The 13,643-nt window shown below is 39.1% G+C and overlaps 1 protein-coding gene across 4 annotated transcripts in view; it reads left to right on the top strand.

Moving 5' to 3' along the window:
- Plppr1 (phospholipid phosphatase related 1) overlaps nucleotides 1-11,982 on the top strand; it is a 247,265-nt gene extending 235,283 nt beyond the window's left edge. For all 4 annotated transcript variants that reach the window (XM_034502782.2, XM_076934990.1, XM_076934991.1 and 1 more), the window contains 4 exons: nucleotides 814-1,064; nucleotides 4,043-4,219; nucleotides 7,599-7,730; nucleotides 10,842-11,982. In XM_034502782.2, the coding sequence (XP_034358673.1) occupies nucleotides 814-1,064; nucleotides 4,043-4,219; nucleotides 7,599-7,730; nucleotides 10,842-10,874 (593 nt within the window). In that variant the 3' untranslated portion in view covers nucleotides 10,875-11,982. The remainder of the gene's footprint in view (nucleotides 1-813; nucleotides 1,065-4,042; nucleotides 4,220-7,598; nucleotides 7,731-10,841) is intronic.
- The last annotated feature ends 1,661 nt before the right edge of the window (nucleotides 11,983-13,643 follow it).

Here is a 13,643-nt window from a genome sequence, read left to right as displayed (position 1 = left end):
GAATAATCTTTTGTTTCTCTCTTTGGGGAGGAACTCTGTGAAATCCTTATTCATTCTCACCTACCATGGTGTTATAGATAACAGCTTATTTGCATTTCTACATAAAAACAGGATGAATGCATTTTTTATAGAAAGAGGAATCACTTAAGATACAATGAGGCTAGGGATGTAGCTCAGTTTGTAGGGTGCCTGTCTAGCATGCCCAAAAGCCCAGGTTCCATTCCTACCACTGCATAAAACAGCTACAGTGACATACTCCAGGAATGCCAGTACTTAGAAGGTGATAGCAGGAAAGTCAGAAGTTGTAAGATCATCCTGGGCTACATACAGAGTTTGAGACCACCCTGGGCTACATGAGATCCTGTTTCAGAAACAAAACAAACCCAGACTCATGCTGTGTATTTTGTACATATCTCATGCCATCTTCCCAAACTACCCCATCTCTAATTCTAACCAAGGGCATTGAGGTTCAAAGAAGTTATGCTTCTCAGTCTGTGAGTTGGCCACCAAGGCTGGAGCCCAAGTCAGTGAGACTCCAAACTTTCAGCTTCCTCCATTGAGACTATGTTGCTGCTAATGTACTCAGACAAAGCAATAAAATGCTCACAGTAGATGGCCTGCCAAGATAGAGCAGAGATGGTCATTCAGGAGACAGGCTTCATTCTCTAGAAGGATAAAGGTAAAGGGGCAGTTTCACTCTTAAAATCCTCTTGAAGGTTTCATCATGGACTCCCCCAGTCTGTTCTTCTTTGGGGCAAAACCAACTGGCAATTTGCATGTCACCACTCTGACTTCTTTCAAATCTCCTTATAGGGGTATTTGCATTTGGACTTTTTGCTACTGACATTTTTGTAAACGCCGGGCAAGTGGTCACTGGTCACCTAACACCATACTTCCTGACAGTGTGCCAGCCAAATTATACCAGTACAGACTGCCGGGCACACCACCAGTTCATCAACAACGGCAACATCTGCACTGGGGACCTGGAAGTGATAGAAAAGGCTCGGAGGTCCTTTCCCTCCAAACATGCTGCTCTGAGCATTTACTCCGCCTTATATGCCACGGTGAGTGTGTGAGTCGTGCTGTCTCCCCAAGCCAAGGTTTTGCTGGGCTGTGTCTCTCACCTTTTCCACCACAATTCTCTCATCCCTGTCACATGGTAAGGGAAGTCAGATAAAACATGTTTCTCTCACCTCATATCGCACTGTTGATAAAATGAGTCCCACCCTGATCCATTCCTCATCTTAACCTTCCAGGGGACTTAGTTTGAAAAGACATTTGACAGTTGTCCATTTATACCCTCCAGGTTTACAGGTGGGGGAACTAAGGCCTCATGAATACCTAAAAATGTGCAATAAGAGCTGCAGCTGAGCTCCTGGCACTTTGTCTGGGACTCTCAGACCATTCAGCCACACTTTTTGTTGGTTTCAAAACAGCATACCTTGCTTGTACCTAACTGTAGGGTTTCAAGTATGGACTTGGATGCATAGTTAACCTCACGGTGTGCAGGTCAGGATTAAGCCTATGTCTCTTGTGATTCTTGCAACATGCATTATTGCTTTGTTAAAAGTTGGATGTTTCCAGAAGAACCTAAGACCCCAAACTTCTCCCTAGATCATACTGCCTTTGATTGCTCTGATAGGTCATAATGCCTTGTTTGTTTGTTTGTTTGTTTTACTCTCATCCAAGGAAGAGCAATAGTGTCTTCTTGTTTTTCTACATTTTAAGGAGCATCCATGTTGGAAATGGTTTATTTCGTCTGTCTCTGATCTATGCTTCTTTTGAACCCAGAACTCAGAAGCACAACTATGAGCTTGAAAATATGCAAGCCAACACCACAAGGTCACTCAGTGGAGCATTCCCCATGTGCATTTCACTGGTGCAAGTAGCCACTGGTCAGAAGGACCCCTAAGGAAGACAGAGCTAAGGCTCAGTTCAAACTACCCAGATATTTTGGGTACTCTCACCTTACTCTCCAGCCCCATCTGCAGGGGGCAGCATCCCCTTCTCCTATACACAAGCACTGTTGTGGGGAACACATTCTGTCTCCTGGTTAGACTTCATTTTTTTTTTTTCTTTACAAAACAAAGAGGGACCATAGGCCAAGAATCCTCAGAGGCATTTAGTGTGTTTTCTGGTTTTTAGAATATTGATTTGTTCCTAAACTTTCTAGAGCATAATTTGTATAAAGCCACATGCTTTTGCCTCCCTCCCATTTTGTATTTTTATCAGACTCAAGTCAATCCTGTGTGAAATTGATTTTGATAATGCCATTATATAAATTATATAAATTGGTAACTTAAACCAGCATGTCATCATCAGGTGAAACCTGAACATCGGCAGCAGCAGGAAGAATTGTGTGTAGTGGGGGCACACTGCTCGACACACAGGCCTCATCCAAGGACTCAGACATCGTCCTGCTCAAAGCAGGCCTCACACTCAGTTAGATAAACTCAGATACAGCATTCCAACTGAATAAACATTTTCTGTTATGTGCTAAATTATGCTTGCAGAATTACTCGAGACTGATTGATATGCTAATTTCCAGGGTTTCATTGCAAGATGCATAGAGGTGCTGAAACACTATACATCCCTCATAAATATCTGCAATTATTATGTGCCAAATTAAAAAAAAAAAAAAAAAAAAAGCTCTAATGAAAACATTATTCGGCAGTTACTTCCTAGGTACTATTTAATATTGTGAAGAATATCAACTAATGGTCTGTCTTCTTAATGGTTAATGGTTAACGATTCATAAAAAAAAAAGCATGCCTAGAAAACAATATAGAAGAACAAAACATCAGATTGAACACACGTATTTGCATTCAGCATTTTAAGTAACAATTCCCACACTTTCAGAGGATCACAGTATTCTACAATCTATGTGACTTTGATCTACCAGAGTTTTTGCAGCACTTGTTTCACAGGATAAAGAGGTGCCTGTATCCCACTAGGATTCGTGCTAGAGTTGAAGCACCTTCCTAGAAATTAATTTCCCAATGAAATATTGACAGATGCATCCGTATGAATGTATTCATATTCAGGACATCAAATAGTCTATAGGTTATAATATATCAGCCTTTGAGAGGATTATTGTTACTGAACTCACCATATTTGATTAAAAATAATAAGTCTGTAGTCTCAGAACCCACATAAGAGGTTGAAACAGAAAGATTGAAGGCCAGATTGGGCTACAAAGAAGTCCATCCAAAAAGAATAAGGGAAATGGTGGGTCACTATTGCCCTCTAGTGGTATTTTATAGTAATTACTAAAGTGTTGCAATTGGTTAGAAGCACATTTTCTTAACTGAGCACATTGTGGATACATTTGATAACAACATCCCACATTTCTAGTGTCAGCGAGTGCAATAGCTTTTATTTTGTTCAGATCCTTCACCCTTTTACATATTGTGCTACACAGAGAGTTTTAGTGTTTTAAAACACTTTGAAGTAGACAAATGGATAGCAGACAAATGTAGCAGACCACAGTTGTCCCAGACATGAAAGTCAACTTCCAGCAGAGTAGTGGCCCATAGTTGTGATTGGACCATTCAGATTAGGTTGGTCAGCCAGTTGGTGAACAATTTTATATCATGACCCCAAAGAGTGCAGACACAGTAAAAAGTAAAATGTGAACTCTCTGCCCTACCTGGTATCTTCTGCCACAAACCCATTCAAACAGAAGCTTTACCTGGTATCTAAGAACTTTATATGAGTTTTTGTAATATCACCACACAATTCTCTGCTTATTTTCTTAAAAACTAAGTTCTGAATCCAGCCATTATTCTTCAGTTATTCCTTCTGACAATATAGTTTCTGTTCATAAACTCATGACGATGCAAAAGTCACTAACGGCCTCATGATCGTTGTCATCACTGCACTGATTCCTGTCTAACTAGCTTCATGAAGTTGTCCAACGAGTTGTTCTTGCTAAGGTTTCCTTTCTCAAAGTCCCTGTTTCTGACCTGGGATATGTGTGCACTCTTGTGGATGCTCCAGTATGAGGACTGCTGGGGACTCACAGGTCTCTCTCCCACTGCAGATGTACATCACAAGCACAATCAGGACAAAGAGCAGTCGGCTGGCCAAGCCAGTGCTGTGCTTGGGTACCCTCTGTACAGCCTTCCTGACAGGCCTCAACCGAGTCTCAGAGTACCGGAACCACTGTTCAGACGTGATTGCCGGCTTCATCCTGGGCACCGCAGTGGCCCTGTTTTTGGTAAGTCAGCCTTTTTCCTTCCACTTCTTCCATTTTATGTCCTCTGTGTAGAGTCACAGCTCACTGAATTTCCCAGATTCCAGTCTGAGTCGTTGATCCCCATGTCCTGGCCTTCTAAGCAGCAATTCTCCAAAGAATATGTATGCCTCTCTACAAGAAGAGAACTAGAGTACCTTTACTTTGAAAAATATGATTAGCCATGTTTCTTGAAAGAGTCAAGGAGAATTCTGTCCCCAAGAAAGATGACTATGCTCTGTCCTTGAGCTCTCAGTTTGGTCATGAAGACTAATGATGTGGTGTAAGTCTCATGTGAGTGTTTGAGTATTTACACTCAGTGTTTGGGGGTCAGAAACTATGGGTTTCTAGGTAGAGCACAGGGGATGGAGGTCACTAGTGAGTCAGACTCCCTCCTGCAAAAGAGGGGGTGTGGGACCCAGGAACTGCACCTACACACATGTGCCTACCCTCTCAGACATAAGGAACCCCCACAGCTAATCACTCACCTTTTAGAGGCCTCTTTGTCTGGACATGCCTCTTGGCATCTGATTTTAACCAAGTGGCTTCTACCGTTGACCTCCCTGAAGTCTTTTAGCAAGCACAGCTACCTCCAGATCTTCACAGCTCTGATGATGGTTTAGTTCTTCAAATGGGCAGAGACTCATCTATGTGTTCATGTGGAAAATCCCAAAATCTGACTTGAACTGAAAAAGAAGGATCTGCACTCTTTTTTTCCAGTTCCATTAAAGAACAGTGAAAATATGATGGTACACACTGTCCAATTTGATGACCTTGATGTCGCTCTTAAATTTTCTTCTCCCTTTACCTCAAGCAACTATTAAAGTTTAGTTTGTTTTTTTTTTTCTACATTTGGATTTAATGTACATAAAATCACATAATATGTAGTATCTGACATTTTACTTCTATTATAATTTATATTTGGAGACTCATTCATGTTTTAAGGTGTAACAATAATTTACTTCTTTTTTAAAAAGATTTATTTATTTTATTTATTTTATGTCCATGAGTACACCATTGCCCTCCTCAGACACCAGAAGAGGGCATCATATCCCAATACAGATGGTTGTGAGCCACCATGTGGTTGCTGGGAATTGAACTCAGGACCTCTGAAAGAGCAGACAATGCTCTTAACCACTGAGCCATCTTTCCAGCCCAATAATTTACTTCTTTTTATTGCTCTGCAATATTCCATTGTCTGAACACACCAGAGAGGTACAGCTTCATTCTTTGCTTGTTTAGTTTGACGGTAGGTCACTAGGCCCACAAGCTCACATACCCTGCATAAAATAAAGCCACTATCAACTATAAGACCCTCCCTAAGGAGAAGAGGTCACTAAAATCTCAAAGGACCTGCCACCCATCATATTCTGTCCTTTATAGTCCAAACCCTTTAAGACTAGCATACACTCACATTACATTCATGTATTACTGTTACTTAACTCTGTTTTCCTTTCTGCTCTCAATATAAAATATACACAAATGACTGTCCAAGTCTCCAATTCAGTTGGCCAGTTGCTTTTTCTGAAAATGCTCACACATTTCTATAGCACACTCTTTGTGAAACTATCATCACTCAACATTCTTTCCATTAGACCCCAGCTCTCTTTTCCTAATGGAAGAAGATGAGACGCTGAGGAGTAAATTCTTTGGGTGAAGACACAGAGCAAGTGCTGAAAGTGATTCCATAATGCGGGCATCTCATTAGAAAGACTCCCCGGGAAACAGTTTTGAAAGAAAACAAGAATTATAGATGACATTAAGAGAATAGAGCAGTATCCCAGGGAAATCACTGGTACATGAACAAAGATGTGCTAGAAGACAAGTCATTCTTGACATATTACTAGAGCACATGATTGCCTGCTAAGAAAAAATGGCAGTGGAGATGTCCATATGGTTGCATGGGTCTTTGAGAGGTTATCTGTGAAAGCCTGTGGGTTGCTGGGGTGCTGTATAAGAATTCTGCTTTAAGATTAGACCTTTCTCTTAGTAATTTTTCTGTCTTCTTTCCTATCCCATAGTTATGGTCAATTTTGCTTTCATCCCATTTGGATTGTACTTAAAAAATCTAGATCTGCCATTGAAGTGTTCTCTACTCACTTGCACACACATATCCATAGTTCAGAGACACACATCAAGCTGGGAACACAAAGGAAAAAAAAGTCAGAGGGAGAGGGGGGTGGAGAGGAAGAGGGAGAGAGAGAGAGAGAGAGAGAGAGAGAGAGAGAGAGAGAGAGAGAGACCAGATGTGGAGAAGAGGCAGAGAGAGAACCAAGAGCCAAGAAGACCAGCATAGTCTCTCTTTCCCTCCAACACTGCTGTGCACATCTGTGTTTCCCTTGAGAAAGAGCACAGGGAAAGAGGAATGGAAATGTGGGCTGATCAATTACTGTATGCCCTATAATACAAATATCTCCAATTTTGAGTTCCTAGGGCACCTCTAGCAATATTTTAACCTTCATTTTACTGTCCAGTAAATTGAGCTTCAAAATATATAACCACTATGAACCTCAACTCCAAGGCTCAAACACCGTCCCCTCTACCATTTCAATAAGTAGCCAAAGTTTAATCAGAGCTATAGTGTAAAGTGGAGATGAGCCTGGTTAAAAAAAATGTAAATGTTCTGTATGGTTTGAAGAATTAGTGGAAAGTCTCAACAGTAGACACAGAAACAAAGACTAACAACAGAAATTATGGAAAGAGTCAGAGAAATGTGTAATGGGCAGAGAAGATGCTAAAAACTATGAGTCCAGTAGAAAATAAGAAAAGGAAAGTAGACAAGCATTTGTTTAAGCCAAGTAAACAATAAAGACATATTTGACTATGATCATTTTAGGCAGACAGTAAACATCGGCCAATATGAGTACTTGTGTTTGGCACGTAACCGAAAAAAAAAAAAAGTATGGTGTTGAGATTTTGAGGAATTTAAAGTTCCCCTGTCCAAGATGAAGAGACTAATAGCCTCTCACTTTTTAACATTGGAAACTGTTGGCTAGATTAAACAAAATGAGGCCCACAACTGCAGGACACTGCCAGACACACAGCAGCTTTCAGCTCTTGTTCGGTGTGATTACAAGGGGACTTACATTTGTCACATTGTCATAAATCTATAAGGTAACTTTTCCCACTTCCATTTGACAGCTGAAGAGATGTCCGTGGGTGTCCTGAGCCACCAGATGAATTTCCCTCATAGTACCTGCAGTAAGCTCAACAGTTCAAACCTCTCTTGGTCTTGATTTCCTATAATTCCAAGAAACTATGTCACCTTGATGATGATACTCAAGGACAGCAGTCTGTCACTCTGAGATGACCAGAGGCTGCCTGCTGGAGTTTGACTCAATCTCTCTTCCTCCTTATCCTGCAGGGAATGTGTGTGGTCCATAACTTTAAAGGAACTCAAGGCTCCCCTTCCAAACCCAAACCTGAGGATCCCCGTGGAGTTCCTTTGATGGCTTTCCCAAGGATAGAGAGCCCTCTGGAAACCTTAAGTGCACAGGTATAGTAAAGTCACTTTAGCAGGCAAACTCATGACCTTTGCTGGTTGCTTATTTAATCCTGAGGAAGTACTAAGTGTTGTTCAAATTAATACCAAGCAACTTTAGGGTACTCTGTTCTCTAATGTACAATCAACACTCAAGAAATTTGAATATTCCTATGGGAAGCCTAACAACTTATGGGGTTGTCTAACAACCAAGTTATTTCTTGTGCAGTTCAATTTCCCTTGGTGTTGTTGGAGGCAGAAAGGGGGGATCCAAACTTCCATGGGATACAAAAGCCCAAAGTTCTCAAGTTCCTAATATAGTACAACATGTTTGTATGGAGTTTACACTGAAATTCATATATATCTTTGTCACCATTTTACCTGCAATGCCTAAGACAATGCTAACACTAAGAAAATAGTTGTTAAACAATAAAAAGGAAACAATGTTGTGCACATCCAATAACCTAGATACTTCTCAGCTGTGATTTATAAATGCATGGCTGTAGAACCCATCAATAACGGAAGGGCAGCTGTGTTTAGTTGTGTTTAGTACCAGAAGTACTGGCCATGTGGCGTAGTCCAAACCAATTGTAGATCATTGAGGAAGGCAAGCATTGCTTTTACTAGAAAACATTTTCAAAAAGATAGGAAGATAATACCCTTTACTCTTTGTTCAAGAACAAAAAGTGGCAATCATTGAAAGTTCTTTTCTCTCGCTTTCACAGTACTCCTACAACTGACATTACCCAATTTTGGAAAACAAGATATGCTTAAGTACCATTCCCAAGATTGTTTAATCAAAATTAAACATGGACCCATCAAACCCCATGTGTCCTACTATAGCAAACAACCTCTTATTTCATTCAAACAAACTTTCTTTTTAAAGATTTATCTCCCTCAGACTTGAGCATGAAAACATGCTGCAGGAATTGGATGTTCAACCTGAACTATTCTTCCAATCAGTGTCTGGCATATTCTCTCTAAGTAAGAGCCTTCTATGCAATACCTGGGACTAGACTATACAATAGAAGCTGCTGCTTTGTGGTTGAGAGAATAGTTCCTAGGGAGGAACTATGGAGATTTTAGAAACCAGAACTGCCCTTTGGAACACATACTTGCACACATGAAATCTACCTGCCATTCAGAATCACAGGAGAATAGCTTCCTCTGGCCAGGAGCCAGGCATCTCCCTTCCTCCTGGAACATTCTTTTCCCTTTGCCTCACAGAGCCCTCCTCCTTAAAATATTATTTCATGTTTGACATTTGCATTCTGTGATTCCTGCTGATACTGCTTATTGAGACAGGGTACAAAGGAACTAAAAAGCAAATTACTGTAGAAAATTCAAACTGAAGAGAGAGTTTTCCAGCCATCACTGTATGAACCTATAGAGTGACTAAATGATTTCCAAAAGACTATCTTTCAGCTGACCATGTTCCACAATCAAATGCTCATATTCACTCTAACAAAAAAAAAAAGTTAGAAATGAAGCAACTGGTTTTCTCTGTATGGATGGATGCTTTCTGCTCATGAGGACAAAAGATAATAAAACATAAGAAAAATATAAGAAAACAAGAAGGAGGAGGAGAAAGAGGAGAAGAAGAAGAAGAAGAAGAAGAAGAAGAAGAAGAAGAAGAAGAAGAAGAAGAACAAGAACAAGAAGAAGAACAAGAACAAGAAGAAGAACAAGAACAAGAAGAAAAATAAGAACAAGAAGAAAAAGAACAACAACAACAAGAAGAACAACAAGGACAAGAAGAACAACAAGGACAAGAACAAGAACAGCAAGAGGAACAAGAAGAACAAGATTAAGAAGAACAACAAAAAGAGGAACAAGAAGCACAAGAGAAGACACCAAGAACAAGAACATCAAGAACAACAACAGATACTACTACAAAAAGAACAAGAGAAGACACCAAGAACAAAAAGAATAAGAACTGGAACAAAAACTAGTTGCTAAAAAGACTACAGATACCTGGACCCCTCTCCCAAGAGATTTTAGTTAAGCAATGCACAGTGAAAACAAATTGAAAAAATATTCCCAGGGAATTTTGATGCACCTTTGATTCTGAATTAGTACTAATACAAACTTCATATTATAAATAGAAAAATAAAACAAATCAGAATTAAAGGACTCATGTCAAAGTCCCCTACTTGACTATCTTAAGATACTGATTGATTTAATCATTACTACTTAATATCACATAGTATTATATAAACCCAAGTGTTGACAAAAACAAGAAAGTATATTACAAAAGTAAAATCAGGACTGGAAAGATAGCTCTCTGGTTAAGAACCCTTCCTGTTCTTCTTGCAGAGGATCCAGGCTTGGTTCCCAGCACCCACATAGTGGCCTATAATCACTTACAACTCTAGTTCCACAGGGTCCAACACATTCTTCTCATCTCTTTAGGTACTACATACATTTTGTGTACCTTGCATACATACAGGCAAAATACCCAGGTACATAAAAAAATCAAAATCAAAATTTTAAGAAAATACTAGGTTTGGTTCAGTAACAGGGCACTTGTGTGGCAAACATGAGGTCCTAGGTTCAACTCTGAGTAAAAGTAATTGATTAATTAATTAACATGAAATTTTACAAAAAGAATCTTTTCATCTTGGGGAAATAATCTATCAAACTCAATTAGCACAACTTGAAAAACATCAAATCCCCAGCTTTTAAAATATGTAGCTGAGAGTTTAGAGAGGCACCTCAGCAGGAATACTTGCTGTTCTTGCAGAGGACCAGAGTTCTGTTCCCAGAACCCAAATCAAACAACTCACAATATCTTAGGTTGATTATGGACTTATGAGCTGGGAATACAGTGCAGTGGCTGCATACTTGCTGCATAGTCTTAAAAACTGCACTTCCAAGGAACCCCACACCCTCTTCAGGCCTCCTGATAGACAGAAGGGAAGGGGGAAAGGGAAAATTCAATCAAAATATACTATATGAGAAGAGGGAAAGAGAGAGAGAGAGAGAGAGAGAGAGAGAGAGAGAGAGAGAGAGAGAGAGAGAGAGAGATCAGTCAGCTTTGATCTGGAAGACATTTCAGGAATGGATGATAGTGTGTCGATATCTCTCATCCCAGCTCTGAGATTGTATGTGTTCCTTGCTCTACAGAATCACTCAGCCTCCATGACTGAAGTCACCTGAGATGAATGAAGACATGTAGCTGTTTGGGGTTTGTTTGGTTTTGATTTTTGTTTTTTCAGCAACCTTCCAGTTCAATACTTCAAAACACACAGTTACTCAAGTCAAACTATGAAGACAAGTATTACATTTATCTAGTTAGAGGCTAATGTTTTGTACATTTTTTGTATGAAGAAGTGATGTAGCTTGCCCTGATCTTTTTTTTTTTTGTCAGCTTTAATATATTTATGCCAGATTTTTAAAACCAACAAAATTTTCCTCTTGTTCAAGTATGCATTGAAGAATCACATTTATTCAATGGTTGATGTTGTTTTGTGATATTTGTACACAAATTTTTCTCAGTTTTATAGACACAAATAAAGTGAATGACCCACTTTAAACCACATTTTATTACCACAGTTGCTGCCTCCTCCAGAAGTTTTGAATTTTAATGGAAGTTAAACTTTTGAGTTACAGGAAGGACCATGGTGGTTAATTATAAATATCAAAATCAATTGTGGAAAAAAAAATATTGGAAGAGAACATTGTGTTCTCTTCTGTTCTGTTAATAGTTAACTGAATTTCAAGTTAAAGTGACAGAGGCATACTGGTGAAGAGTCCTAGTTGCCTAACTATTGGCATAGAAGCCTATATTGGGGATGAGTGGGCTTTGGTTATGTGATGCTTTCTTAGATAATGGTCTTGCCATCCTACAGAGCACAAGGTCAGTCTGGAATTCTGACCTTGGGCAGGTAATACTGTAGCCTTCTATCCAAGAGAGCAGCTAGCACCAGCCTTTCCTGTCAACTCAACAGTTTTGTATATCATATTGTATGGACTTTTTATGAAAAAGAATATTTTACAGTTTGCACAGTATTATTTTACCGAAAGGCTATCAAAGCATCTACATGTAGAGGCCCAGAGCAATGGCTTCACTATGGGGCTTTTAACTCTTCTTAGATTTTAACTGCATCCCATTTTTTCTAGCATGGTGATAATGTGTCCCTCCTTATGAAGAAGGAGTTCTCTCTGTGTATCTATCAAAATGTTTCTCACCTATGTCAGCTCTTCTTAGCATTTTTTGTACATATTTTTTTTCTAAAAAGAAGAAAAAAGTTATCACAAAAATGTATTCTGGCTCATGTGCTTTGTTTTACATTCCATTCAGCGGTGTTTGAAGAACCATGGAGTGTTTGTGCTTCTCAGGTCATGTGAGGAGTAATTAAATGAACCATTAAATAGGACCATGACTGAAAGGTCATTCAGAGAGTAAGCACACGGGAGTAGGGACTGAAGGAATCACTATACATAAGTATGCATACATATGTGTTAAAATAAGATGAAAGTATTCCTTCATTTATTAAGATATTCAAATCAAATGTATTTTCTGGATTCCTAAGGTGATACCTCAGTCTTCAAACTGCCCTGAAATTTCCAAGTTTTCAATAAACAATTAGTGCTTTTTAGGAACAAAAGTCACCTCTGATAAAATTTTCCTGGGATCTGTTTCCTGAACTGTTTACCCAAACTTTTTTATATACATTCATACACCTGTTCTAAGTAGTATCTGACTAAAGTCAGAGAAAAGAGCTAGAGTTAAGGCTCTGTTCATCCCAACTGTTAACTATCTGCCCTCACATATATAAGGCATCTGTTGTTTTCAGGGCAATGAACCCAGAGAAGGGCTATAAACTCTAAACCACTGTAAACACACCAGTTCTAAGATTGTGGTCCAGCTCTGCCTCATTCTTATTTCTATTCTTTCTGTTACATGATGCCTCTGAACCTAGTTTAGCCCTTCTAGGTGTGATATGTCTACTTAGATGGTTCATGGATGCTACAGAGGAAAGGAAGTCCCAAGAAAGAATGATTTACAGACTCTGAGCTCTCTCTTCTCTCTTGTATGCTAAGTGTGAAGTCATCAAGTATCAGGGTGACTCATTTTATTTACCTAAACACATGGTATTTTTAAATAAAATAGATAAAAGGTCATGTTTATTTTTCCTGAAGCTTCAAAAAATGATGGTAGACAAAGTTGATGTTTATTACCTATTTTGTTTCACACTTAAAGCTCTATCAGGTCACCAAATTGTATTTTGAAGAAAATCAAAATCAACAAAATGGCTTTTTACCTTTGAACTCTTTTTTTTCTAAGTTTGATTCTGGGAAGATCACTTGTTATTTCAAAATCTGTGGTCACAGACTCTGGTTCCATAGCCCAAGGTGTGTAGGGTATTCTATTGCAAGCTATGTTCTATGGCATACTACTATGTATCAGTTACAACTAAGGGGTTTCTTTCTATTCTCTTCCCTGGGTCTCTGAGTTAGTCTGACCCCTCAGCATTATGCCATAATGACTTTAATAGAGCCTCTACTTATACTTAAGATACTTCAGTGGCCTCAGTTGAGAGTAAACCCTCCAATCTAGCATGTGAAATTCATTTCTCAGGTTTGAATGTCCCTACTTGGGTTTTCTGACAAGGACAAAGCTCTTTGTCCAAACAGGGCAAATAGTGACTATAACCTAAGAGAGAAATAAATTCTGGAGTGAATGTTTTCCCTTTGTGTGTTTTTTTTTTTTTTTAATGGATGGCAGAAATGCCTGAGAAAGTCTGGCTTGCTGTGGGAAGGGATTGAAAAGAAACAAGACTAATAAAGTGTTTTGATGTTATGCAATAGTGAGACTGTTATCTCGTGGACTTCCATGCTTTGATGACATGCCCATTACAGGACTTGACACAGAAAGCACTTTGTTAAAGTTTACCCAACAGATAGATGCCAAATTTCATCCCA

Source organism: Arvicanthis niloticus, chromosome 5, assembly GCF_011762505.2.
Source record: "Arvicanthis niloticus isolate mArvNil1 chromosome 5, mArvNil1.pat.X, whole genome shotgun sequence".
Lineage (NCBI taxonomy): Eukaryota > Metazoa > Chordata > Mammalia > Rodentia > Muridae > Arvicanthis > Arvicanthis niloticus.
This window is presented reverse-complemented; position numbering and strand designations above follow the sequence as displayed.